The following is a 25,426-nucleotide window of genomic DNA, read 5'->3' as shown; positions in this document are numbered from 1 at the left end:
GCAGGGGGGGCCCAGCCCCGCCGCCGCCACCCCCGCCCCCAGCCCCTGCGGATGTGGCGGAGCGGCCCGGCCGCCCCGCACCGGCCCCGGCACCGGCCCCGGGGGGCCCCGCTCCGCCGAGCCCCGCACCCCGCCCCGCTTCCCGCCCGGCGCTGAGCCCCCGCCGCAGGTACGATCGCGCTCCGGGCACCGCGGAGGGGAGGAGGACGAGGAGGAGGATGCTGCCACCGCCGGGGGGAGGGGGGACCCTCCGGGGAGCCCCTTCCTTGCCCCCCGCGCGGCTGCGGGGGTCCCTTGGCACCTGCAGCCCCCCCGCCCAGGGAGCGGGTCGGGGGGGGACGCGGCCCCGCTGCACCCCCGAGGGAAATGAAATGAGGAGAGGGGGCTTCCCCGCCGCCCGGGGGGTGCCGGGGGGTGGCCGTCACCCGCCGTTCCCCCGCACCCCGGGCGGCTGTCCTGACCTTGGCCGTGGGGCGGGGGCTGCGGCGGGGACGCGCTGGGTGGCTCTGCCCGGCTGCGGCCACCTCCGGGGACACACCAGTGTCCCCACGGTGCGAGAGGGGAGAAAGGGTGGCATCGGGTGGGGGGTGCAGGGCGTCCCCATCCCGGGCTCACGGCGGCGGTGCCACCGCCCGGCAGCCGCCCGTCACCCCGGTCCCCTTGGCGGGGGCCTCCCGATCCCCGTCATGAGAGGTGACAGTCCCCACCATGGGGGGTGACAATCCCACGGCCTCGTGGGGCTGAGGCGCGGGGTGGCCAAGCCCAGGCTGTGACATTGCGGGGTGTTTTGGGGACTAGGACGGTGTGACCCCCCTCCCTGAGGTGCCAGCAGAGGGGACCACAAATTGTCCCCGGTGTCCCTAGGCACTGCTGCAGGCGCTCGTTCCCTGGCCAGCATGGAGAAACCCTGCAGGCGGTGGACACCTCCCCTTCCCCATGCCTTTGTCACCCTGCTGTCACCGCCTCCCCCAGCCGGGGTCCCCATGTGCCCCCATCCCCGCGATGCTGCCGCACCCAGGGCGCTGGGGACCACCCGCTGCTGTCCCCGCCTGCTCCAGCTGTGTCCCCAGGCAGGGGTGGCAGGGACCCTGGCGCTGGCGGCACTGCTGTGGGGCTGCTCCCGGGGTGCCAGGGGGCTGCTGTCAGCCCTCTGCCAGGGTCCCCACGGCTTCCACATGCCCGGGAAGGGGGAACCACGGCGCCGGCCTCAGCTCGGGGACCTCAGCCATGTCCCCTCCTGGGGACACCTTTGGCAGCTGCCGTCAGCCCGGCTGGCGTGGGGTGGCGGGTGCTGGAGGGCCACCGTGACAAGATGGAGCTACCAGCAGGATGTGACCCCCCCTCCCCAAAGCCGTCAGGCACCGGTGGGCTCCCGTGAGGAGTGGCCGTGGCAGTGCCAGCACCATCTGCAGTGGGACAAGCAGCGATGGCGGGTCCCACGGGCGCCCGTGTCCTGCCAGCAGCCGTGGGGACAATGACCCGCATCCTGCCAACCCACCCACGCTGCCCTGGCACGGGGGGCTCCGGGGACTGCCCCCGTCGCGGCGGTGCCAGCCTGCCGCTGCCAATTGCCACGGCGGCGGAGACGAGCCCTGCCTGCAGCGCCGGCACCGCTCCCCGAGCCCCGGGGTCACCGTCCCCCGGCGGTGGCACTGACATCCCGCGCCGCCGCCATCCCCGAGCCCACCGCGCCGCGGGAGCCTCTGCCCGCGCTCCCTCTGTGCTATTCCTGGCGGGTTTGGGGCTGCAGGGGGGACACACGACACCCCGGCCCTGCCAGCAGCCTGGAGAGCTGGCACCCCGCCGGCTGCACCGGGGTCACCCCGGGTCCCCCGGCCGTGCCGGCGGCCAGGCAGCGTGGGGGGCCCGGGGGACCCCAGCCTGGCCTGGGGAGATGGGGGGGCTCCCCCCGCGCCCGGGCTCCATCCCAGCCGCCCCCAGCCGGACTGGGAAGCCCCTGGGCCCAGCCCCGCGCCGGACTGGTTTGAACTGGTGCGGCGGGGGGGAAGCCGGGCTGGGGCTGGGCTGGCAGCGCCTGGCGCGGGCAGGAGAGGCCGTGGGGGGAGAGCAGGCAGGGGCAGGCAGGAGCGGGCAGGGGCCTCGCGCGGGGGCCGCAGGTGCTGGGGCGTCCGGCCAAGCCACCGCAGGGCTTGTCCCCGTCCCCATCCCGGCGGGGCCCCCGCGGCGCCCCGTTTCCCGAGGCCGCGTGGTTTGGCAGCGTGCTGCTCGCCCGCCCGCGGCCGCGCTGGGAGCCCTGGCGTCAGCGGCTGGAGGCCCCTTTCCCACCCGTCCCGCCCGGGGATGGCTGCGGTCCCCACCCAGCACCGCCCGCACCGGGACCCCCCAACCTCCCAGCCCTGAGGACGTGAGGACGCGAGCGGCGCGGTGGGGCCAGCAGTGCCGCCTTGCCACCCCCACTGCGGGCCCAGCGTCGCCGGGGGTGGCCAGCCCCCCGTCCCACTCCCTGGGCTGCGGGTCCTGCTGTGCCACCCCAGCTGTGCGGTCCTGCCCCTGTGTCCGTCTGTCCCCGAGCTGTGCCACCAGGCTGTGGGGCACAGGAGGCTTGCTGGAGCTCCAGAACCGTGGTGGGGCTCAGGGGGGGACAGCCCACGGGCACATCCCGCAGTGGGGCGCAGGGTGAGCCCCCCCAGAGGGGACGGGCCCCACTGCAGGCGGGCCGGGAAGGCTCGGTGCGAGCCCCTGTCCCGGGAGACGGGACGCGGAGATGGGGCAGCGTCCAGAGCGGCGGGAGGAGGTGGATGCTGAGGCGAGGACCCCCCCCCACTGGAGAGGAGGGACCCGCCTATGGGGCTGACCCCACGGCTCGGGGCGCTGAGATGCTGTGGGGCGGCTCCTCCCACCCTGCGAGCCTGGGACAGGAACCCCCCCTGGGGCCGGCCCCTCGGCCAGCACAGGGGTGCAGGCGGGGGGTCCCCCGCCCCACGCCCGGGCCCCATGCCCCCCGCGGCTCCTCCGCATTCCTCAGCGTCTGAGCCGGGCTGGACCCCCGCCAGCGCGGGGGGCCCCTCCGGCGGGGCAGGGCGGGGGCCGGGCCCCCCGGGGCGGGGTGGGGATGGAGGGGCCCCCCCGCTGCCACGTGTGCTGGGTGCGCCGTGCCCCCCGACACGGCCCCTCGGCCGCCCCCAGCCTGCCCCGGGCGATGCGGGTGGCCGCGGGGGCACAGCCGGGGGACGGCGTCGGCTCCGGCGCGGCCGCTCACTGCTGCACCGAGCTGCCCGTTCTCAGCTGCCCGCCAGATGTGCGGCGGCCGAGCCACGAGGGTGGCATTGTGTTGTGCCATTCCGTGCCATTCCGTGCCGCGCCGTGCGGCCGGCAGCCCCCGCTCGGCCCCGGCAGCAGCGGCGCTGGCCGGCGGGGAAGGGGCCCCGGCGGGGGAGGAAGCTCTGCCGCCTCCGGGGCTGGGGCCAGCGGGCTCGGCCGCCCGGGTCACCGCCGGCCTGGTGGCTGCCACCGCCCTCCTCTGCCGCTGGGAAAGGCCTCGCTGGGGCAGGCCCGCGGGGACTGACCGACGGACGGATGGATGGATGGACGGATGGGGGGGGGGTGGAATGGGGACACCACAGCTCCAGCTCCGCGGGTGCCCAGGGGATTTGGCAATCCCCGGCAAGGTTTGGTCACGGGCCAAGGGGCTGTGCCGGCGACACGGAGAGGACACACTGGGGACACCGAAGGGCCGGGGTGGGGGGGCCCGGTGCCGTGCCCTGCCCTTTGCCCGCTGCGGGAGGGGGCCGCGGCAGGGCGGCCGGAAGGGACGGCACGGTCTCCGTGCCAGCCCCGTGTCCTGCGGCCCGGAGCAGAGCGGGCATTGCCATGGGGCCGGGCTGGGGCGATGCTCTGGGTGGCACTGGTGCCCGCCGGCCCTGCAGTGACCCCTGGGTGTCCCCCGCAGAGCCCACCCCGGCACCATGCATTCCCTGGAGGAGCCCCTGGACCTCAAGCTGAGCATCTCCAAGCTGCGAGCTGCCCGCGAGAAGCGGGGCCCCTCCGGCCCCCGAGCCCGCGCTGCCCAGCGCCCGGACACCCCGCCGGCCGGGGATGGCCGGGGGGGCAGCCGGGGGGGTCGCCGGGCCGTGCCAGCCTCGCCGTCGCCCGGGCTCCTGGGACACTCCAGGCTGGGGGAGCCGCGGGATGGACGCTTCCCGGCCGCCGTGCCGGTGGTGGACCTCAGCCTCTCGCCCCGCTCGGGGGCCGAGTCTCCGGCTGGCAGTGCCTCGCTGTCCCCTGAGCGCCAGGGCAGCGGGGACCTGCCCGGCCCCCTCACCCCACACGTAAGTTCGGCCGTGGCCCCCCCGAGGTGTCCCCAGCTGTGGGGACTGTGCCCGGGTGGCGCTCCCGACCTCGGCAGCGTGCCCGGTGCTGCCGGTGTGCACACAGCCCGGGGCCAATGTCCTGCCTGGCCCCCCCGGGCCCTGACCCCAGAGGCATCCCCGGGGCGGCTCCTGGGAGGTCTCTCTGGGGCGTCTCTGGGGGTCTCCGTGGGGTTTTGGGGTCCCTGGGGCGGGGGGGTGGCACATCTGAGGGTTTTCTGGGGAGCGTGGGGGGATCTCTGGGGGGATCTCTGCGAGGTTCTGGGGTTCCTGGGGGGCTGGGAGGAATCTCTTGAAGGGCTTGGGGGGCATCTTTGGGGGTGTCCATCCAGCCTGGCCCTGTCCCCCACTGCTCCTCCCTCTGGACTCTGCTCCAGGATTTCCAGTCCCTGCGCTACATCGACGGCCTCCCCAGCTCCTTCCAGTTCTTCCTGCCGCTGGGGGCCGGGGGGGCCCTGCACCTGCCCCCCGCCGCCTTCCTGCCCCCCAGCAAGGAGAAACGGCTCCCCCCCGAGCTGCCCCTGCCCAAGCAGCTCGTGTGCCGCTGGTCCAAGGTCAGCAGGGAGGGCTGGGGGCCCTGGGGGTTATGGTGGGGGTGTGGGGGAGCTTTGAGGGGGTGGAGGTGGTGATGAGGGGCTGGGAGACCACATGGGCATTGCAAGGATGGGGGAACACAGGGGAATTTTGGGGCTGTGGGCAAGTTTTGGGGCTGGGAGGACAAGCAGGGACAGTAGGGCTGGAAGGGTGGTGATGGGGAGATGGGGGCTGTGCAGAGATGCTGGGGGGTGATACGGGCTGGGGGTCATGCAAAGGGCCATTTCCATTTCCCCAAATGCTGCTGCTGCTGCACACAGGGTGCAGGTGGGAGCTGGGATGGGCTGGGGGGCAGGTGCTGGCCATGACGGGGGGACTGGCCCCCCTGGTGCCCACCCTGCTGGGCTCCCTCACCCCCAGCCTCCTGCCCACAGTGCAACCAGTTCTTCGACCTCCTGCAAGACCTGGTGGACCACGTCAACGACTTCCACGTCAAACCCGAGAAGGACGCGGGGTACTGCTGCCACTGGGAGGGCTGCGCCCGCCATGGCAGGGGCTTCAATGCCAGGTGGGCACGGGGGGCTCCAGGGGGTCTCTGGGGGGCTGCTGTGGGGAGGCAGGAGCCCAGCTCTGGGGATATGCAGGGGAAGTTTCCATCTGTCCCTCCCTCCCTCTCATGCAGGGTGCGAGGTGCTGGGGGCTGGGTGACTGTGCTGGCCGGGATGTCCCTGTTCTCCCACCCCACAGCCAGGGCACGGGGACAAGGACTTACCCTGGAAGGCAGGGCTGACTCCCTCCCTAGCATTCCCTCCCCGATGCTTCCACGGGCAGATGGTGATAGGACAAGGGCGAGCAGTTTTAAACTAAAAGAGGAGAGATTTAGATGGGATATTGGGCAGGAATTGTTCCCTGTGAGGGTGGTCAGGCCCTGGCACAGGGTGCCCAGAGCAGCTGTAGCTGCCCCTGGATCCCTGGCAGTGCCCAAGGCCAGGCTGGGCAGGGCCTGGGATAGTGGAAAGTGTCCCTGCCCATGGCAGGGGGTTTGAATTATACAAGCTTTAAGGTCTTCCCAACGCATTCCACGATTCTGTGATTGCCCCGATCCCGGCAGGTACAAGATGCTGATCCACATCCGGACGCACACCAACGAGAAGCCGCATCGCTGCCCCACCTGCAACAAGAGCTTCTCCCGCCTGGAGAACCTGAAGATCCACAACCGCTCGCACACAGGTCAGCGCAGCCCCGCCCCGCACTCGCTGGGGCAGGGGGCTCGGGGGGCGCGGGGGCACGGCAGGGCTGGTGCCCCCGGCAGACCCGCTGCTGTCCCGCAGGTGAGAAGCCCTACATCTGCCCCTACGAAGGCTGCAACAAGCGTTACTCCAACTCCAGCGACCGCTTCAAGCACACCCGCACGCACTACGTGGAGAAGCCCTACTCCTGCAAGATGCCGGGCTGCCACAAGCGCTACACCGACCCCAGCTCCCTCCGCAAGCACATCAAAGCCCACGGCCATTTTGTGTCCCCCGAGCACCCGGAGATGCTCAAGGTCCACCCGCCTCCCAAAACGCCCCTGGGCTCGGCGGAGGTGCCCTACGTTAACGGGGCGCAGCTCGTCATCCCCAACCCCGCCGCCCTGTTCGCTCCGCCGGGGCTGCCGATCCCTCTGGCACCGGCCCCGCTCGACCTCAGCGCGCTGGGCTGCGGGGCTGCGGGAGGGCTGCCCGCCCTGCCCGGCCCCGTCCTGCCCCTCAACGGCGGCCCCTTGAACTTGGCCAAGAGCCCGCTGCTGCCCTCGCCCTTCGCGGCGGGGCTGGGGCTGCCCGTCATGTCGCTGCTGGCCGGCGGGGCCAAGGCCGAGGGCGACAAGGGCAGCGGGGCCGAGGGCCGGCCGCCCAAGGCGGGCAAGGGCCTGGAGAGCCGGAAGGAGAGGGGCGAAAGGACGGAGCCGGGGCGGCCGCGGGTGCCCCCCGAGAGCCTGGCGCTGCTGCCGGGGGCCGTGCTCGACCTCTCGGCCGGCGTCAGCTCGGGGGGCAGCCCCGAGGCGCTGCCCCCCGGCTGGGTGCTCATCCCCCCCGGCTCCCTGCTGCTCAAGCCCGCCGCCGTCAACTGAGGGGCCCGACGATGCCCGGGGTCAGCCGCCGGCCCCGTGGGCAGATCCCGCTCCCGTCTGGGGACGGGGGGCATGGCCCCCTCCTCGCCCTGCAGCCCCGGCGGGGCCTCGCTCGTGCTTTTACCCGTCACGAAAGAAGAACGGACTCTTCTGAGAAAAGCAATAATCCCTCGGCGGCCGGAGCCGGCTGCGACCCCGTGCTGGGGGCAGGTGGGGCACAGGGGGGTCCCCCGGCCCTGGGCAGCCGGATACGCCGCTATTTATTTCTCGACCAGCCCCCTGCTCCGACAGGGTCCCGCTTGGGCTCTCCTGCTTCCGCTGACTCGGCGTCTCCCTGCCCGACGCCTCGGTGCTGCTGTGGGGGGTGCAGCCCCAGGCTCCTGCCGCACGGACAGCGGGGCCGCAGCCGGGGGACCGGCAGCCCCGAGCTGTGCCCGGCCGTGCCGTGCCATCCCACCCCGCACGGGCAGTGCCGCAGCCACGGCCGCCCGTGCCGGGCCCAGCTGGCTGGGCACCCGCCGGCCTCCTCCCCGCTCCGTGCCCACGGCCGCCCCGCTCCGCCGCCTCCCGGCCCTCCCGTGACAAGGCACACGGCCGCGTGTGCCGCTCGCCGGGGCACTGCCCCTCTAGCTACGCTCATACCTAACCACGCACCGCGAGCATGCGGGCAGCGCGGGCACGGCTGCCGGGCACCCGCTCCTCGGGATGCGGCGCTGGGATGCTCCCGGGTGGGCCCGGCCGTGGGCAGCGTGCCCAGCCTCGGCGCGGGCGCAGCCCGGAGCCGCCCGGGGTCCCGCTCGCTCCGAGCCAAGGGGTCTCCCCAGTCCCTTGCCGTGCCGAAGAGCCCCGCGTGCCCCGCAGGGAGCCGGTCTCCCTGCCCTCACCGGCGGCCGCCCGGCGCTGCCCTAGCCCAGCATGGCTGCGGGCCCTCGACCAGGCCGCCCCGGCCGGTGAAACGTCTCCTCGCTCCTCATCGGTTTGTTGTTGCACATTCCAGGACATCAGTATTTTAACGGTCTCGAAGTGCCTTTCTATCGTAGTTTCTGGGTTGTTTTTATTTTCCTCCTGTTGGGCTCCATCGCTGTTAGCGTAGCGTGTAAGGACTGCACAAGTACGAGATAAGCTAACGACTGTAACACTATATTCGTCCAGGGGAGAGGAAGTTTATTAAGAAAACAATAAAGTGAAGTTGAAGTAAGTTCCTGTTTCAGTCCGTGGTCGTGGTGCCAACGGCAAGGAGCCCGCACTGGGGACAGAGGGGTGTGGGGGGGGACGGGTGTGACCTTGGGGCACGGCTGGCCCTGCCTGACCCCCAGCCGTGCTCCTCGGCATCACTGAAACCCTGCCAGCATCTGGGGGCAAGCTGCAGGTGGGGACAGCCACAGGGTGTCCCCTCACAGCCCCTCACCCCGAGCCAGCAGCCATCCACGCTGGGAGAAGGTAACGGCACAGCACCCCCAGGGTATGGAGCCAGAGGCAGCCGTGTGCTCCACCCAAGAGCATCCAACCTCCCCACCAAAAATAGCTCCTGCAGCTTCCCCCAGTGCCATTTGAGCCCTGGCAGCCTCAATGCCCTGGGGACACCCCTTCTTCCCCAGCTGCCTCCTCCTCCTCTCCCCTGGGCAAACGCAGCCCCTCGCAGGGGCTGACCCCGCTGGGCAGGCAGGGCCCGCTCCCTCCCCGGGTGAGGAGCAGCCAGGCCAGGCGCTGCAGGACACGGTGTTTATTGGCTACCTATAAGTTAAGGGTGAGGGGCACGGGGGCAGGGGTGGCAGGAGTCACGTCTCGGCTTTCCGCCCCTTCTCCGTGTCACCCCTGGCCTGGATGCGCAGCTCCTCGTCCAGCCGCTCCTTGGCTCGCACCACCTGGGGACAGGGGACACCCGGGGCTGGGGGACACACAGGGATGGGGGGACACACAGGGACAGGGGGACAGCCAGGGATGGGGGACAGCCAGGGACGGGGGGACACCCAGGGACAGGGGACACCCAGGGATGGGGGACACACAGGGATGGGGGACACACAGGGATGGGGGGCACCCAGGGACAGGGGGGACACTCGGGGCTGGGGGACACACAGGGCTGAGGGGACACCCAGGGACAGGGTGCCCCCTCCCCTCCCTGCCTCATCCACAGGTATATCCAGGCTCTGCCTGTCCCAAAGCCCAGGCAGGGGAAGGAAGGTGCAGCCCCTGCCTGCTCCTCCCAGCACTCACCTTGGACTGCAGGTAGAAGGAGCCTCCCACTGATTTGTCGTTCACCTTGAACAAGTGGTCGTAGTTCTGCCAAGAGCAGCTCTGGGTCAGGGGCACCCCCAGCCTTGCCATCCCCACTCCCAAACCCTGGCAGCCTCCCACTCCCCAGAGCATTGCTGAAGATGATCCTGGGGACATCTACCTGACACCCCTTGGGAGTCCCCATGCTCCCAGCAGGGCACCTCCAGAGAGCCCATGTCCCTCCCCTGAGCAGCCCCGCTGGGCAGATGCACAGGCCAAGCCTGGAGGGCTGCTCCAGCTGGGGCAGGGCATCCTCACACTGTCATTAAGACAGCTCAGGGGACCAGCTGCCACCCCCAGGCACTGCAGCACCCTTGGAGAGGCCGGGTCCTGCCAGCACCGTCCCTCCCCGGCTCCAAGGCGGCCTCACCTTCTGGATCTCCTCAGGGTTGAGGCTGGAGACGTTGAGGATCTGCTGAGCTTCCTGCAGGCTGATGCCGATGATGCGGGAGGCGGCGGCGGACTGCGGCCTCTCGGCGCGGCCCCGCGCGTCGGCCGCGGCCTGGCTCGCTGGGGACACCGGGCTGAGCCTGCCACCCCCTGCCCCGGCACAAAGCCCCAGCACCTCCAGCTGCTCGGACCCCCGCGCCCCCCCGTCCCCATCCAGCCACCCTGGGGACATCTGGGTGCTGTCCCAGTGCCAGGGAGGTGGCAGGGACCACGCAGGCACTGTTTGCTACGGGCAAGGCAGGGTCACAGCCCAGGGATATCCCACGCTGCCCTCTGGGGTGCTGGGGTCTCTGGGAGCCTGGCAGCAGTGCCAGGGCCAGGATGGAGCCCTGTGACAGCCTGGCAGCAGTGCCAGGGCCAGCATGGAGCCCTGTGACAGGCTGGCAGTGTCCCCTGCAGGCACGGCCCGGGGAGGGGGGCACTGGGGTGCCCAGGGAAGGGTGGGGATGAGGAGCAGTGCCCACCCAGCAGGGCAGCATGGGCACACAGAGCCCATGGAGCAGCATGCCAGCTCCTACCTGCAAACTCCTGGCGCAGCGCCCGCATGAAGGCCCGTCCCACCACCTGGGCCCCCACCAGAATGATCTGTGCCAGGTACTTGGCCTGCGGGGACACCCTGCTGTCACACACCGCCCTGGCACCTCCCCGTGGGCCCCGCACAGCCCCACGGGCCCTGGCACCCCTGCCCATCCCCCGGGGTCTGCTCTGACCCCATCTGGCTCCTGTCATGGCCGTACCTGGCCGTGTCCCCCGTTCTCTGTCCCTGTCCCCCCCGGCCCTGTGACACCTTTCCCCTCCCCAGGCCCTCTCCCCTCTCCCTGTCTCTGTCCCCCGGTCCCATGCCCTGTCCCCTCTCCGCTGGTCCTGTGACCCGCTCCGCTGTCCCTGCTCCCGTCTCCAGTGTCCCTGTCCTCCCTCCTCTGTCCCTGTCCCCCCTCCCCTCGACTTCTGTCCCCTTCCCTGCTCCTGTGACCCCTTCCCCTCTCCCTGTCCCCTCTCCATTGGCCCTGCCCCTCCCGGCAGCAGCTGCTTCGCGCATTCCCGAGCCCGCGGCCCGTGCCCGGGCGCTGTCCGGCCCCAGCCCTGCTCCCCGCTCCCGACGCGCCCCCGCCGCGTCCCCGTCCCCTCTCACCATGTCCCCGCCGCCGCTTCCGCCACGGCCGTCACGTGCCCGGGGCTGAGGGTCACGGCGGACACCGAGACGGGGACGGCGCTGGCGGAGCGTCCCCTCCGCAGCCACAGCGCCCTCTGGCGGTGTCCCCGCGCGGGAGGCCCGCCGCCGGGTGGGGCGCGACCGCCCCGGCCCCGGTGTGTCCCCGGTCCGTGTGTGCCCCCCGCCCCCCGGTCCGTGTGTGCCCCCGGTCCCTGTGCCCCCGGTCCCCGTGTGCCCCCTGCCCCCGGTCCCTGTGTTCCCCCGGTTCCCGTGTTCCCCCCTGCCGCGGTCCCTGGGTCTCCCTCGGTCCCTGTGTTATCCCCGATTTCCGTGTCCCCGGTGTCGGTCCCTGTGTCCACCCGGGGCCGGTCCTTGTGTACCCCCTGCCCGGTCCCCATGTCCCGCTCGGTTACCGTGTCCCCCGCTGTCGGTGCCTGTGTCACGCCGATGCCCGTACCCCCCGCAACCGGTCCCTGTGTCGCTCCCGGTCCCCACGCCCCCTCGTTCCCCGTGTCTCCCCCATTCCCGGTCCCCGTGTCCCCCCCGGTGTCCCAGCATCACGGCAGGACACGGTGCTGGTGCAGCGGCTTTAATAGCGGGTCCTGCCCGCGGCGGGCCCTGCGCCTCCTCCATCTCTTCCTCCTCCTCCTCCTCCTCCCGGTCGCGGCCGGGGCTCCGGGCTGCTCGGGGTGCCGGCTCCAGCCTAGTCCTGCGGGAGGCCGGGGTGAGGGGCGCGGCGGGGCCGGTGCGGCCGGGCCGGGGCCGTGTGTCCCCTCCCGCACTCACCCACTCGTCCTCGTCCACGCCCTCGAAGGAGTCCTGCGGCAGCGGGTCGTCCCTGTTGCCCAGCCGGGCCACCATGGCACTGAGGAGCTGTGGGGAGAGGCCGGGCAGGGCCGTGGGGCACGGGGCGTCACGCCCGGCCCTGGCGCAGGGCCCTCACCCCAGCACCCACCTCCTCCTTCTTCTGCTCATCTGTCTTCTCCTCCAGGTACACGGACGCAGGGACGAACTTCCGAGCCGGAGCCTCTTTGGGGGCCTCGCTCACTGTGGGAGCGGTGTCACCACGGGGCAGGAGGCTCTACCCCACTGACTAAATCCCCCTGGGGCCCGGGGGTCCTGCCCAGCCCCTGCACCCACCTGGCACCATGTCTGCGGGGCGCAGGCTGGCGCGGCGCTGCTGCCCGTCCTGCCCGTCCAGCCAGGCCTCCGCGCCCAGGGCCGGCTCCCACCGCACGCGGGTCGGCGGGTACACATCGTCCTGGAAGTACTCCTTCTGCGGGGCAAGGGGCGCTCAGGGGGTGCCCTGCCTCCTGTCCCATCCCGAAACACAGCCGGCCCCCCCGGCGCCCACCTTGACGCGTGGCACGTGGAAAGCCACGGGCTCCAGGGTGCTCTGCCCCAGGCGCAGCGCCCGGGCAAACTCCACCTCCCGCACATCGCACGCCGTTTTGGGCAGGAAGACGAAGCCCTGGTGGGGTGGGGGTGTGAGTGGGGTCTGGCAGCACAGGCACGGGGGCAGGGACAGGCAGCAAAACCCCCCTTTACCTTGTGGGGTTCATTGGAGGTGAAGCTGTTGCACTCCAGGAAATAGGGGGGCTCGGGGGTCACTTCATAGAGGAAGACTCTGGTGTCACCCTGGGGATGGAGTGAGTCAGGGGCTGTCAGGGGGACACGGAGGGTCCCTCCACACTGTGGGGTGCTGCAGGCAGGGAGCCCCACAGTTTTTTTGGAGGGCAAGCCCTCACCTTGCCGGTGAGGAAGACTACACTGGTATCCTCATCGTAAAAGGGCAGGAGGGTGGAAGGGGCCACGTCCAGACCAAGCACAGCCAAGGGTCCTTCAGGCAGGGCCTGTGCCCGGTACAGGAGGATCCTCCTCTCGCTGCGGCTGCGGGAGGTGACAGTGAGAGCGAGCAGTGTCCTCAGGTTCCCCTGCCCTGGTGCGTGTCCCCCTCCTTACCTGTCAAAGCCGGACACCAGCAGGTAGTCACCACCACAAACCCAAACCAGGCGCGCTCCGCGTCCCCCCTCGGGACCTGGGCCCTCCTGCACGGGGTGAAGGTCACCCTGCCTGCTCCGAGAGAGCTGGGGGTGCGGTCATGTGCCCATGGGGAGGGTTCCTGCCCATCCCCCAGCTCTCCAGCCCGTCCCCAGTGCTGGGATTGTACCTGTTGAGGCTGAGAGCTGCGCCGTGGCTCGTAGAGCCGTATCCGTCCGTCTTTGCTCACCGTTGCCAGCTTCTTCCCATCTGGGCTCCAAGCCATGCTGAAAATCTGGAGAGACAGATGTTGTGCAAATGTCCCAAAGTTGCCTCTCAGGTGTCCCTGGATTTGCTATCCCTTACCTGATCCGTGTGTCCCTGCAGGCACAAGACTTCCCGCCCGGCGCTCAGCTCCCAGATCCGCACGGTCATGTCGTAGGAGGAGGAGACCAGGAGATCGGATGCCATGGGGTGGAAGCGGATGGAGTAAATCTTTTCCGTGTGACCTGAGAGGTTCAGCAGTGCGTGGCTGTCCCCAGCTATGGGTGCCACCAGGCTGGTTTGTCCCCAGCGTGGGGTGCTCAGCAGTCCCCTCACCTCGGAGAACAGCTTCAGGCTCCTGCAGGGTCTCCTGCAGCCCTCCCTCAGGGATCCGCCACAGCCGGATCTTGGCGTCCTCGCCCGCTGTGCCAGAAGGGATGGGCAGTGTTTAATGGGGTGATCTGGCACGCCTGGCGCTGGGGGACTCCCTGGGCAGGGCTGGCACGCACGTACCGACAGCGAGGCGCCGCGGGTCGAAGGGGTCCCAGGTGAGGTCGGCCACGGCTGTGCTGTTCTGGATGGTGGGCACGGCCACGTCGGGGAGACGGCCGGGCTTGGAGAGCTGCGGGCGAGAGCCGGGGCTCAGCGGCACGGCACACCGGCACCGTGCCGGCCCCCGCACCTCCCCGGGCTACCTCCAGGACGGCGATCTGGCCGCCGGCAGAGAGCAGGGGCAGGGCGGCGCGCTGCTGGTTGGCGCAGAAGCCGTCGCACTCGCCCGGCGTGGTGAGGCTGAGCCCCCGCAGGTTGGTGAGGTGCTGGTCCCGGTGCAGCACCCGGCCCTGCGCGTGCCGGAAGCGGGAGCTGGGCCCTGCAGCGGGCGAGGGCTGGGTGAGCGCCCTGAATGCCCCCGGTGGGGCACTCCGAGCCACCCCACTGCCTGCTCACCCAAAATGCTCTGCAGGGACTTCTGGCTGGGGCTGCTGGCAAAGCCACTGGAGGGGCCGGTGCTGGCGGAGAGCGAGGTGGCCGCGCTGCCCGGTGAGGCCAGTGAGGATGGTGAGGAATACCCACTGGCTTCCTGTGGGAGAGAGAGTCCAGGCAGGGGGTGCTGGCACCCTAGCCTTGTCTGTGGGGTGAGGGCAGCAGGGACCCCACCCCTTCAGCACTCAGTGCACTTTTCCAGCACCCCATGCTCACACTCTGGTCGGGGTCGGTGTGGCCAGTGTCGGTGTCTGTGTGGCCGGTGTCGGTGGGGCCGGTGCCAGCAATGATGGGGGATGTGAAGGTCTCCGTGGGTCTCCGTGCAGGGTGCAGGCTCACCCTCCCCACCTGCACCGAGCACAACGGTGAGCATGGGGCAGTGCCAATGCCACCAGCAAGGACACCCCCCCAGATGACACAGACCTGCTGGCTGTCCCCTGCCCACCAGCCTTGGGCATCAGTGGCTGGCAGCATCCCTGTGCAGTCAGGGAACAGATCCTCGTGGAACTCCTGTACAGACTGGGGGAGAGGGGATGGCGTGAGATGGGTGTTCCCAAAATCCCACACCCTTTGTCTGCTGCAGCTGGGGCACCCCTGGGCAGTCCCGGACACTTCCAGCACCCAGACCACGCTACCCAGCACCCAAACTTCAGCTGCTTGAAGTGCCCAGCACCCACTGCACAACAGCACCCAGCAGGTGGCACCCAGCTGTCAGCATCCACTCTCCAGCACCCCAATCCTGCATGCAGCACCCAGCTTCCCAAATCCAGCACCCAGACTCTGCAACACACCATCAGCATCCAGGTTTGACCTCCTCTCCTGCTCTCCCCAGGCTGGGGACTGGGGTCTCACTGCAGCCAGGTCCCTTCTGTCACCCAGTGCTGGTGAGGTGTCACCCGTGAGATGACACCAGGCACCTACGAGACAGTGCCACCCACAGGGCCCCCTCACCTTGCGTGGCACCAGGTAGCTGACAGGGACGAGGGCGGTGTCCGTGAGCTGCAGGACTCGGAGCACCTCGCAGGCCATGACATCCAGGGCCAGGCGTGGCACGGCCGCCAGGCCCCGCGTGCTGCCCTCTGTGCGGCACTGCGTCACTGCGGGACAGGCAGGGTGCTGAGGGCTGGGTGCCCAGGCACTGGTGAGCCCCCGGGGCAGATATGGGTGGGAGGGGACCTGCTTACCCTGGGTGAGTGCTGGCTGTGTGGGGGACACCTCGAAGCAGTAGAGGAGGTTTTCTCCCTGGAGAAACATTCCAGGGAATGAGCAGGGCTGGAGGAAACACCCCACTGCACCCACACGCGACCTCCTGTACTCCACTGGAGCACCCACATGTACCAAGCTGCACCCCACTACACTCCCCTGCATCCTCCTGTCCCCCAGTGCCCCCCTACACCCCCCAACCGTGGGACCTCACCTTCCCTGCCAGCACCAGCAGCCCCGTGTCGGCGTCGTACAGAGGGATGGTCACCCTGCAAGGGAAGGGGGTGCTGAGCCAGGGCCCCATGGGCACAGCACCCCCATGGATGTGGGGCTGGATCCTGTTCCCCCACTGGGGCACACCCCAAACCCTGTCTTGGGGAAGCGTGGAGGCCGTGCTGCGATGGGAGGGCAGCAGGCTGCTGGGCTGGTCCCCAGGTGACAGCCCTCACTGTCCCAGCCTGGGCTGACAGCTTGGCAGCAGGGTGTCACTGCCACCTGCACGGCCGTGGGGCATCCCGCTCCCTGCCCTGCTCCCTGTGCCCGGCCGTGGCACCCGGCCTCGCCGGGGAAGCCTCTGGCACCCGCGGGGTCGCCCCGAGGGCGGCCGGGCCGGCTTGGCCAGTTCGGGGCGGGCGCGTGGCACGCCCGGCTCACCTGCGGAGCCGGCCAGCCCCGGGAGTGCCCTGCGGCCGCCGTGCCACTGCAGCGTGTCCCTGCTCCCTGCCCTGCACCCGCTCCCACACCGCAGCCAGGGCTCCATGGCTGGGGCACGCTCGGTGGCAGGAGGGGACCACAGGGAACACTCGGTGGCCTGAGGGGACGGTGGGGACAGGAGCACAGAGGCGCTCTGTGCCTTCCCTCGGCAGGGGTGGAGGAGGGAGCGCCGCAGGCACGGCCAAAGGGACAATCCATTACTTTCGGCTGACATTTCTGTGGCTGTGCCAAGGGGAGGGAGCTGCTCCATGCCATCCCATGCCATGCAGGATATCTGGTATGGCATGGTCCTGCCCCAGAGCTGTTGGCACAACCTAGGCAAACACCACCAGGATGTCTGGGGCAGGCACCGGCGTCCCCTGCCCTGCTGCCACCACAGTCACCAGCACTGCCACCACCACAGTGGTGCAGGTCGGGGACAAGGGCACCCTGAGTGCCTGGTTGTGCCAGCCCAACCCGTGCCATCCTCACCATGCTGAACAGGGAGCATTGCTTTGCTGTCACAGGGGCATGGGACAGCCCTGCAAGGGCCACCCACTTTCCCCCTGTCCCCTGGCACACAGTGGCAGGAGCTCTGTGGACACCAGGGGCATGGGGGGACTGGGACCCCAGGGCACTGGGGCTCAGGGTGCCAGAGTCCCTGGTTACCTTGGGCACACTGGATATCAGTGTCCCTGGGCACCCCAAGGACACCCAACCCAGCCTTTGTTGTTACCAGGGGGTGCTGGGGATATGAGAGAGATACCTGTACCTGGATCTAGCCCTATACCTGTGTGTACACACACCAGGGCTGCCCCAGGGACGCTGAAGGTCCTGGGAGGGCCTGGAGGGTTTGGAAGGTCTGGGAGCTTCCAGAGGTCCTGTGAGTCCTGGGGTAACATGGACTTCCCAAGGGGTCCCAGAGGTCCCTGTGACTCTGGAGGCTCCTGAAATCTCAATGTCCCTGTGACTCTGGGGGGTCACGGGGTCTGGAGGTCCCTGTGGAGGCCTCTGGGATCCTTGTGACTCCCAGGTCCCAGAGGTCCTGGAGGTGCTGGGGGCTGCTGTGACTCAGGTCCTGGGTGCTCGGATGGTCCCTGTGACCCTGAGGCCCCAGATGTCCTGGGTATCCCGGGGGTCCCTGTGACTCAGAGACCCTGGATATCCCGAGGGTCCTTGTGACTCTGAAGTCCCAGAGGTCCTGCGGGTCCAGGGGGTCCCTGTGACTCAGAAGTCCTGAATGTCCCGGGGACATTGTGTCTCCGGGATCCTAACGGTCCCTGTGACTCCAGGATCCCAGAGGCCCTGGATGTCCCTGCGGTCCCCATGGCTGTAGGGCCCCAGAGGTGCCGGTGTCCCCGCGGTCCTCGCGGCTCGGGGGCTCCCGGTGTCCCCGGTGTCCCCGCGGCTCGGGGGCTCCCGGGGGTCCCTGTGTCCCGGTGTCCCGAGGGCTCCCGGGGGTCCCGGTGTCCCCGCGGCTCGGGGGCTCCCGGGGGTCCCGGTGTCCCCGCGGCTCGGGGGCTCCCGGTGTCCCCGGTGTCCCGGTGTCCCCGCGGCTCGGGGGCTCCCGGGGGTCCCGGGGTCCCGGTGTCCCGGTGTCCCGGGGTCCCGGTGTCCCCGCGGTTTCGCCCCCGCCGGGCCCCAGGTGAGCGGGGGCGGAGCCTCCGTGGAGGCCGTGCCTCGCCCCGCCCCCTCGGTGCTCGCAGCCAATGGGCGCCCGGCGGGAGGGCAGGCCCCGCCCCCGCGGTTTAAATGCCGCCCCCCGCGCCCGGCGCCGCCAGAGAGGGGAGCGCTCGCCCGGCCGCCGCTGCGCTGCCGCCATGGACTGACCGCCCGCCCGCACAGCCCCGCACCGCACCGCCCGCCACGGTGAGTCCCGCGGCCGCCGCACCGCCCGACCCGCCACACGGCCACCCGGGCTCTGTGGGGCGGCAGCCCACGGGCGGGAGGGGCTCTGCCGGGCATCCGCGGGCTCAGGGGGCGGTGGGGCCCGGGGGGCCCTGGTGGGCCCGGCAGGGCCGTGGGACGCCCGGTGTGGCCTGGGCACCCAGAGTGACAGGGTGACACTGGGGTCTCGGCTAAGGGTCGGCATGCCTTGCTCCCTGCGAGGCCTCAGCTGAGCCAGGGGCACCCGGCTGGCCCCTGCCTCGGCTGATGGTGGGGCCTCGGCTGGGCTGGGGCGGTGGCACTGCAGTGGGCTGGGACAGGGGCTCACGGAGGGCTCTTGCTTCCCTGTCCCTGCCTGTGCCTGTTGTGCCGGGGATGCGCTGGGGTATGGCCCAGGGATCCTGGTCTGGTGCTGCATCCATCACAGGCAAGGGGAGGGATGTGTTTGGGGCTGACATGGAGCATGGCTCCATCCGGCGTGGCCGAGTGGCAGTGAAGCACTCCAGACCCATACGGGACCAGCACAGTCTTGGGCCCATCCCGTGCTTGCTCTGTCCTGGCAGATGTGGCAGCTGGGCTCTCCTGCTGGGGTTAGGCAGAGGTGGGAGCTGCTGGCAGCAGTGTCAAACACCACCCTCCTCAGTGGAGGGCTTGGCTGGGGTGGGGTTTGGCTGCCCTCGTTCTGCTTGTCCTCAGGGGCTGCTGTCCTGGGTCACTGACCTGCTGTGGGGCCAAGCGGGTCCCCACGCGGTGGCGACAAGGGTTTCCCTCTGGCTGGCACAGAGGGATGGGTGCCAGCAGGGCCCCCGGCCAGCCTGGCACTGGGAGGCAGGGATATGCCACCTCTTCTCCTGTCACCAGCTCCCTGCGCACTTCATTGTCACCTGGCGTGAGTTCGGAGGGTGCTGGCGCCTGTCACCCTCTGGGTGTCACCTCTTTGTCTTTGGGTGTCACCTCTTTGGGCCACCAAGGGGTAAATGTCCCTTTCCACGCCCGGCTCTCTCCCAGGCTGGCACTGGCCACAGGAGCCAACACATGCCAGCAGAGATGCTCCAGCTCTGACTCTTCCCAACCAGCAGCCCCCCAGTAGAGTCCCCCGGTACTCCTCCCGTGCCAGCGTGCCCCACGCCCACAGGTCCCATCCTGCTGGGGCTGTGGCGGCCGCGCTGCCCTGACCCAGCCGTGCCGCTGCCCACACGGCGCTGGGCAGTGCCGCCATCAGCGATGACACTAATTACTGTTTTCCCCGTGCCACGCCGAGGCCGGCCGGCCCGGCCGGTGGCCCTGACGCAGGCGCTGCCGGCCCGGCTGGCTCTGCCGGCACGGGGAAGCGCTCGGGGACAGCCGCGGCCGCCCCAGTCACTGCGGAGGAATCTGCCCGTGCCGCCCGGGCCACGCGTGGCACCATCGCCGGCCTCCTCCCACCCTCCGCCGGCGTTCCGGCTCCTCCCGAGGCGGTTTGGCTGCCGGCAAAGCGGCTCTGCTGGTTTTTCTCCTTGCCGGCACCTGAGATGGGGAGCGCGGCCGGGTCAAAGGGGCAGGAGCGCGATGGAGGGGCTGGCGAGTGCTCCGGGGAATGCAATAAGCAGGCCTGCATTCCTGCGGGGCTGCTGCGGAAACTTTAATTAAATAGGGAGGGGAGCGGGAGGAGGTGGGAGCTGCGGCGGCGCAGGGTGGGTTGAAGGGGAGGAGGATTAAGGGCTTAATCCTGCACATCCCCCCGGCTGGCTCGGGGGAGGGGGCACGTGCTGACATCGGCTCGTTTTGAGGGGTGTAAGGCAGGGGAGCAGCGTCTGCAGCCCGCCTGGCAGAGGCACCGTGTCCCTCCCTGTCACCGCACGCTGCGGGGCCCCCGTCCTTCCTGCTCTGGTGCCACCGGCCGAGGTGGCAGCCCTCGGGCCAGCAACAACGCTGGCTTTGTTTGTCTGCACTTGCCGGTGCGGGAAGGAACATCCCGGCTGTGCCTGCTTCCCTGAGGTCGCCAAGCAGAGGGGAAAGGCAGGGACCCTGCAGCTCCTCCAGCCTGTCCTGCACAGGTGTCACCCTGCAGCGCGGGGACATCGCCCTCGTCCTTAAGGACAGGAGGCGGGTGCAAAGCGGGGCATCCCTTGCCAGGGGCAGCGCGGCGGCCCAGCCCGGGGGTGACACGGCACTCCCACCCCAGCAGGCTGGCAGGGAAAGGCTGAGCCGGGACTGGGGGAATCTGAGCCCAGATCCTCCCCGCAGCCGGAAAATATGAATAATTCGGCAAATATCTGCGGTGCAGGCGCGGGGGAGCCCAGCCAAGGCAGCAGCAGGCCGCTGGCAGGGCGGCCCCAACACCTCCAGCAGAAGCGGGGCCCCCTCTCCGCCCTCGGGGACCCTGCCAGGGCCGGGGGGGCTGTTCCCCTGCCCCCCGTTTCTGGGCTGTCCTGGGCTGGGGGAACTCCTCTGTGCCTCGAAGCAGCGCCGTGCCGGGAGGCGGGCGCGGGCGGGATGCTGGCGTGTGCCGGCCGAGCGGGCGATGCCGAGGGGCGGCGGCGGAGGCTGCGGGGCCGTGCCAGCCTGCTGTGCCAGGGGCCGTGCCAGCCTGCTGTGCCAGGGGCCGTGCCAGCCTGCCCGGCGCTCGTGGCCAGGCGCGGATGCGCGGCCCTGGCCGGGCTGGCCGAACCTGCCCGGAGCGGGGAGCCTGGCAGACGGGGAGGAAATGCCAGCGTAATTAAAGGGACGAGAGAGACTTGGAGTCAGCAGCTGGTTGCAGCACGGGACACGTCAGCGAAACCCGACCCTGGCATTGCAAAACCAGCCCCGGCCTCGCCAGCATCCCGCAGGCCTGGCCCCGCTCCGGCGCTGCCCACCCGGGCGGGCTGGCACGGCCGTGGCACCGCGGGCATGCCAGCACCCTGCACCCACGGCTCTCCCACCAGCCAGCACGCTCTGGATGCTGGAGCCACCTCGAGGGGTGCGGGGTCTGTCCCCAGCCCCAAACAGTGCTTCACAGGCTCTCCATGTTGTGTTTTTAACTCTGCTGACTGTGATGTGGGGTGCAGGAGCACCCGACACTGGTGAGGGGCTGGGGGCTGAGCTGGGGAGGGGATGCAGTGATGGTGACCCCTGGGTGACAGTGACCTCGTGGACGTGGCTCGGCCCCTCCCCAGTGTCGGGGGCTGACGGCACAGGTCATGTCAGGGCAGGGCTGGCCGGGCCAAGTGACTCAGGCGCTTGTGGTGACCCTGCCCAGCCGTGGGCTCACCCCACCCTGGGGGGGGCCCCTCAGGAAGAGGCAAGGACAGAGCTGGCCGCTGTGTTAACCCTGTCCAACACCCCGGCAGGGGGACAAGAGGACACAGCACGGGTCCAGACCCCCCTGGCTCAGGATATGTTGTCCCTGCACTGCTGATGGGGCCGGGGCAGGCGGCACGTGCTGCTGTGTGACCTGCAGCCCCCCACACACAGCGGGGGCCCCTTGTGAGCCACAGGGGGGGCGTCTGCCTGGAGCTCCGACAGCTCTGAGCAGGGGGGAGGTGGCAACAGATGGGGCTGGGGAAGGGTTTGCCTCTTCCTTACCCAGGGATTCCATTCTGCCACTTCCCCCCGACCCCGAGATGGAGTGGCAGGAGATTGTGAGTCTCTGGCCCAACCTAGTGTCATTAAAGGGGCTGAAAGATGGGGCTGAGGGAGGAGCCCTTTGCGACACAGCTGCTGTGACACTGGCCAGGGCATCCATGGGGAGCTGGGGTTGGAGTGGTTACAGCCTTGGTCACCCCAGAGCCTCCTCCCTCCATCCCTGCTGACCCAGCCCTCAAGGGACAGGGGCACAGCCCACGGTTCTGTGCTGAGTCCCTGGAGTTTAACAGTGAGGGGAACAGCAAGGTGACCTGTAGGGACAGGGGTGTGGTGGGGGTGAATATGAGCCCCTGTACTCTGTGGGGACACAAATGGCTCCTCCAGCCCCACACTCTGTGCCCCTGTCCCCAAGAGGGGCTGCGTTTGCTGATGATCTGGGCAGGAACGGCCCCTGAGGGTGCAGCTGCTGTGACGATGGCACAAGCAAAGGGTTAAGCTGAGCTCTATGCAGGGGAGGCTGGCCAGGCTCCCACCCCTTCCCGGTGCTCTGATATTCTCCGCATCCCCTGTGTTTGATTTGCACCCTGCTGAGCAGCTGGGGAGGTTGGGGCCCTTGTGAGTACTGGGAAAGGTCTCGGTGCTCCACCGAAGATGGCCCCAATACCAGTGGAAAGTGTCTCATGGTAGAGCCTGGGGTGCAAAGGTACCACATCCCCAGATCCTGGGGGTCGGGGAGGGGGGAGCATGGAGCTGGGGTGGGCAGCCCTGGAGGCAGAGTGGGGTTCAGAGGTGCCCCACAGCCCTGGGTACCCCCCAGCAGGGCCCAGCCCCTCACCCTGGCTGCGCTTGTCTCTCCGCAGAGCTGACACCATGAAACAGCTGATCCTTTGCACATTACTGCTCTTGGCCCGTGGGGAGCTGGCCAGGGCATGTCCTGCAGGCTGCCAGTGCCATGACCCCAAGACCATCCTGTGTGCAGCCAGGCGGGGCCAGACGGTGCCCCGGGGGCTGCCCCCCAGCACCCTCTCCCTCTACGTCTTCGAGAACGGCATCACAACGCTCAGTGAGGACAGCTTTGCAGGGCTGCCTGCCCTCCAGCTCCTGGACCTCTCGCAAAACAAGATCACCAGCATCCAGAGAAACATCTTCCAGCCCCTGACGGAGCTCGTCAATTTGGACCTGTCCTCCAACCAGCTGCAGGAGATCACCAATGAGACCTTCCATGGGCTGCGGCTGCTGGAACGGCTCTACCTGCAGAGGAACATGATCCAGCACATCCACGCTGCTGCCTTCGACACGCTGGAGAATCTGCTGGAGCTAAAGCTGCAGAGCAACCAGCTCAGGGCTGTGCCCCCCCTCGACCTGCCCAACCTCCTGCTGCTGGACATCAGCTGGAACAAGATCCCTGCCATTGCACCAGGGGCTTTCCATGCCGTCAGCATTGAGTCCCTGAAGATCGCAGGGCTGGGCCTGACGAGCTTAAACGAGGAGCTCTTCCAGGTCCAAAACAACCTCCACGAGCTGGACATCTCTGACAACCTGCTGGAGCGCGTCCCGGCGGTGCTGCGGCGGCTGGGCAGCCTCACCAGGCTCAGCCTGGCCGGCAACACCCGCATCTCTCAGCTGCCGGCTGAGGACTTCCAGAGCCTCCACAACCTCCAGGAGCTGGACATCAGCAACCTCAACATCAACACCATCCCTCGGGATTTCTCCGGCTTCTTCCCCAGGCTGCGAGCCGTGACGGCTGCTGGCAACCCCTTCAACTGTATCTGCCAGATGAGCTGGCTGGTGCAGTGGGTGAACACCAGCGGTGTGGTCCTGCGGCGCCCCGAGGAGACGCGCTGCCACTTCCCCCCCAAAAACTCGGGCAAGCTTCTCCACCACCTGCAATACACTGACTTTGGCTGCCCCACCACCACCCCCACGCCCACCACGCCCCGCACCACCACGCTGCCACCGCCTGCGCCGCTGCCCAGCACCCACCGCCCGCCGCCGCCCCCCAGCACCGCTGCACCCACCCTGAGGCCCAGAGAGCCCCAGGGCAGCTCCACCTCGGTGCCCTTCAGCGGTGCCCCGGCCCCCACCAGCCCCCCAGCACCCATCTGTCCCCCTCGCACGTGTCTGAACGGCGGCACCTGCCACCTGGGTGCCCAGAACCTCCTGGAGTGCCTGTGCCCCGCGGGCTTCGCTGGCGTGTACTGCGAGGTGGAGGCGAGGGGAACGACGGCAGCCCCGGGCACACCAGCTCTGCCTCCTGCCCAGCGGGTCAGCATCGCCCAGGTGGGCAGCACCTCTCTCAAAGTGGACCTGCACAACTACATCCAGTCCAAGGCGCAGCTGAAGGGCATCCGCCTGAGCTACCGGAACCTGTCGGGGCCGGACAAGCGGCCGGTGATGCTGCGCCTGCCGGCCTCGCTCTCCGAGTACACGGTGCGGGCGCTGAAACCCAACTGCACCTACCGCGTGTGCATCGGGGCGCTGGGCGAGCTCCCCAAGGAGGAGCACTGCGCCGAGGCGCACACCCTGCCCCTCAGCCTGCAGCAGCACTCCCCTGTCACCCAGAGCCAGGACCCCAACCTCGCCCTGATCCTCGTCCCTGCGCTGGCTGCCCTGCTGCTGCTGCTGGTGGTGGTCACCGCCGCCATGTACTACTGCCGGCACCGCCGCGCCAAGGCGCACGCCGGCGCTGGGGTGGACGCCGGCCCACTGGAGCTGGAAGGGGTGAAAGCCTGCCTGGAAAACGGGGATTTGAGCAGCCACGGCTGCAAGGTGCCAGAGGCGGCGATGCTTTCTGGTGGCTCTGAGTGCGAGGTGCCGCTCATGCAGTCGCACTACCCCAGCAACAACAACACCCCGGGGCTCAAACCCTCCTACTTCTGAACCCACAGGGCTTCCAGAGCCTTGGACACAGGAGGGCTGAGCTCCAGTGGCAGCACCTGGCCATGTCCCTCTGGGATACGGATTGCCAAGGAGCTGACTGAACTGAGGCAGAAACACCCCCGTCCCACAACGTGCAATTTCCGAGAGGCTGCCAGGCTTCGGGAGGAGACACGAATTTACTGCTCTGTGCCTTGATTTCTGTGACTCTACCTGGAATGTGGGTAGTGGAAGAGAAGGGGGGGTTAATTTGGGGGTTGGGGGGGGCTTTTTTTAGCTCCTGCTAAAGGGAAAGCTGCTGTGACTGGGCTGAGGGACGCCCACGTGCTGGTAACAAGGGTCCTTCAGCGGAGCACAGCCCGTGACTCGACTCCCTGGAAGCTGATGTGAGCAATACGGCCCGGCCGAGGTGCTGGGACCCTCGGGACCCCCCGGGCCAAAGGAAGTGCCGAGCAGGCAAACCGGGAATTGAAGCTTTAAGAACTCAGAGAGAATATTTATACATTGTTATTTCCCATTTCTTCTGGGAAAACTTTTTTTAGTACAGGTTTGTGTACATCTCTTTTGTAAGGCAGATCAGAAGGGTGTCTTTTTGTAAAAAAAAAAACCCCAAAATAATTAAAATGACAACAACGAGAAGTTCTGTGCAGCCCTGAGCACCTCGGCAGGCACTGCCCGTCACAGGCAGGGGTGTGGGCAGTGCCGCGTGTCCCCTGCAGAGGAGCGGGAAGGTCAGCCGTGTCCTCCCGTTGTTGTTGGCGAGCACCGGGATGAGTCAGGGCAAGGGAGGGGGGAGTTTTCCCTACTCTGGGCGTTTTTACCCCTAGGACGCTGCCCCCCCACCTCGGGCGCTGGGGAGGTGTTCCCAAAACAGAGGCCACGGGGTTCAAATGAGCCCCTGCCCTGCGCATCATCCAGCCTTACTTCATCGCTCCCCGCCTGCCAGATGGCTGCGGGGCCAGCTGCTGGACAAACAGCCCAGCCCAACCTCCTGACGTCACCCGCGGCGGCACCGGGACCCCCAAATCGCCCGTGACAAGTGTCAGCCTGCGTGGCCCCCCAAGCCGGGGGCGCCGCCAGAGCCCCCGCTGCCCGGCCCCAGGAACAGCCGGTTTTGTGCGCTGGCCCCGGCGGGGTGGGCTG

General features: G+C 69.2%; 4 protein-coding genes across 5 annotated transcripts in view; 2 read left to right on the top strand and 2 right to left on the bottom strand.

Annotated features, from left to right (window-relative positions):
* The first annotated feature begins 26 nt into the window (after nt 1-26).
* On the top strand, nt 27-8,170 carry GLIS2 (GLIS family zinc finger 2). The gene is made up of 6 exons (XM_064390905.1): nt 27-169; nt 3,911-4,289; nt 4,706-4,882; nt 5,297-5,430; nt 5,974-6,092; nt 6,194-8,170. Exons 2-6 carry the CDS (start codon nt 3,927-3,929, stop codon nt 6,970-6,972), a joined length of 1,572 nt encoding a protein of 523 aa, XP_064246975.1. The 5' UTR covers nt 27-169; nt 3,911-3,926; the 3' UTR covers nt 6,973-8,170.
* PAM16 (presequence translocase associated motor 16) lies at nt 8,120-10,980 on the bottom strand. Its single transcript, XM_064390914.1, has 5 exons — nt 10,829-10,980; nt 10,215-10,299; nt 9,617-9,756; nt 9,187-9,252; nt 8,120-8,837 (listed from the first exon to the last, which is right to left on the bottom strand). Exons 1-5 carry the CDS (start codon nt 10,829-10,831, stop codon nt 8,751-8,753), a joined length of 381 nt encoding a protein of 126 aa, XP_064246984.1. The 5' UTR covers nt 10,832-10,980; the 3' UTR covers nt 8,120-8,750.
* A 442-nt stretch (nt 10,981-11,422) lies between these two features.
* CORO7 (coronin 7) overlaps nt 11,423-25,426 on the bottom strand; it is a 34,996-nt gene continuing 20,992 nt past the window's right edge. For both annotated transcript variants that reach the window (XM_064390903.1, XM_064390902.1), the window contains exons 10-28: nt 15,495-15,549; nt 15,262-15,319; nt 15,029-15,174; nt 14,501-14,596; nt 14,294-14,425; nt 14,042-14,174; nt 13,789-13,964; nt 13,607-13,715; nt 13,430-13,516; nt 13,196-13,338; nt 13,020-13,124; nt 12,812-12,897; nt 12,598-12,739; nt 12,398-12,487; nt 12,204-12,320; nt 11,990-12,125; nt 11,805-11,896; nt 11,636-11,722; nt 11,423-11,558 (exon numbers count right to left, since the gene is read on the bottom strand). In XM_064390903.1, coding sequence (XP_064246973.1) covers nt 11,553-11,558; nt 11,636-11,722; nt 11,805-11,896; nt 11,990-12,125; nt 12,204-12,320; nt 12,398-12,487; nt 12,598-12,739; nt 12,812-12,897; nt 13,020-13,124; nt 13,196-13,338; nt 13,430-13,516; nt 13,607-13,715; nt 13,789-13,964; nt 14,042-14,174; nt 14,294-14,425; nt 14,501-14,596; nt 15,029-15,174; nt 15,262-15,319; nt 15,495-15,549 — 1,996 coding nt within the window. In that variant the 3' untranslated portion in view covers nt 11,423-11,552. The remainder of the gene's footprint in view (nt 11,559-11,635; nt 11,723-11,804; nt 11,897-11,989; nt 12,126-12,203; nt 12,321-12,397; nt 12,488-12,597; nt 12,740-12,811; nt 12,898-13,019; nt 13,125-13,195; nt 13,339-13,429; nt 13,517-13,606; nt 13,716-13,788; nt 13,965-14,041; nt 14,175-14,293; nt 14,426-14,500; nt 14,597-15,028; nt 15,175-15,261; nt 15,320-15,494; nt 15,550-25,426) is intronic.
* Nucleotides 17,765-24,922, top strand: VASN (vasorin). The gene is made up of 2 exons (XM_064390904.1): nt 17,765-17,842; nt 22,267-24,922. The coding sequence occupies exon 2, from the start codon at nt 22,277-22,279 to the stop codon at nt 24,284-24,286; it is 2,010 nt and encodes a 669-aa protein (XP_064246974.1). The 5' UTR covers nt 17,765-17,842; nt 22,267-22,276; the 3' UTR covers nt 24,287-24,922.

Source organism: Passer domesticus, chromosome 15 (assembly GCF_036417665.1).
Source record: "Passer domesticus isolate bPasDom1 chromosome 15, bPasDom1.hap1, whole genome shotgun sequence".
NCBI classification, from domain to species: Eukaryota; Metazoa; Chordata; class Aves; order Passeriformes; family Passeridae; genus Passer; species Passer domesticus.
Note: the sequence above shows the minus strand (reverse complement) of the source record. Positions and strands in the feature narration are given on the sequence as shown.

Coding starts and splice junctions, on each gene's coding strand:
- PAM16 (XM_064390914.1), bottom strand. Junction 9,253..9,616: donor ACCCTGAGGAGATCCAGAAG/GTGAGGCCGCCT, acceptor TGCTCTTGGCAG/AACTACGACCACTTGTTCAA. Junction 8,838..9,186: donor CCTTCTACCTGCAGTCCAAG/GTGAGTGCTGGG, acceptor CCCTGTCCCCAG/GTGGTGCGAGCCAAGGAGCG.
- VASN (XM_064390904.1), top strand. CDS start 22,277: ATGAAACAGCTGATCCTTTGCACATTACTGCTCTTGGCCCGTGGGGAG.
- GLIS2 (XM_064390905.1), top strand. CDS start 3,927: ATGCATTCCCTGGAGGAGCCCCTGGACCTCAAGCTGAGCATCTCCAAG. Junction 4,290..4,705: donor CCGGCCCCCTCACCCCACAC/GTAAGTTCGGCC, acceptor ACTCTGCTCCAG/GATTTCCAGTCCCTGCGCTA. Junction 5,431..5,973: donor GGCAGGGGCTTCAATGCCAG/GTGGGCACGGGG, acceptor CGATCCCGGCAG/GTACAAGATGCTGATCCACA.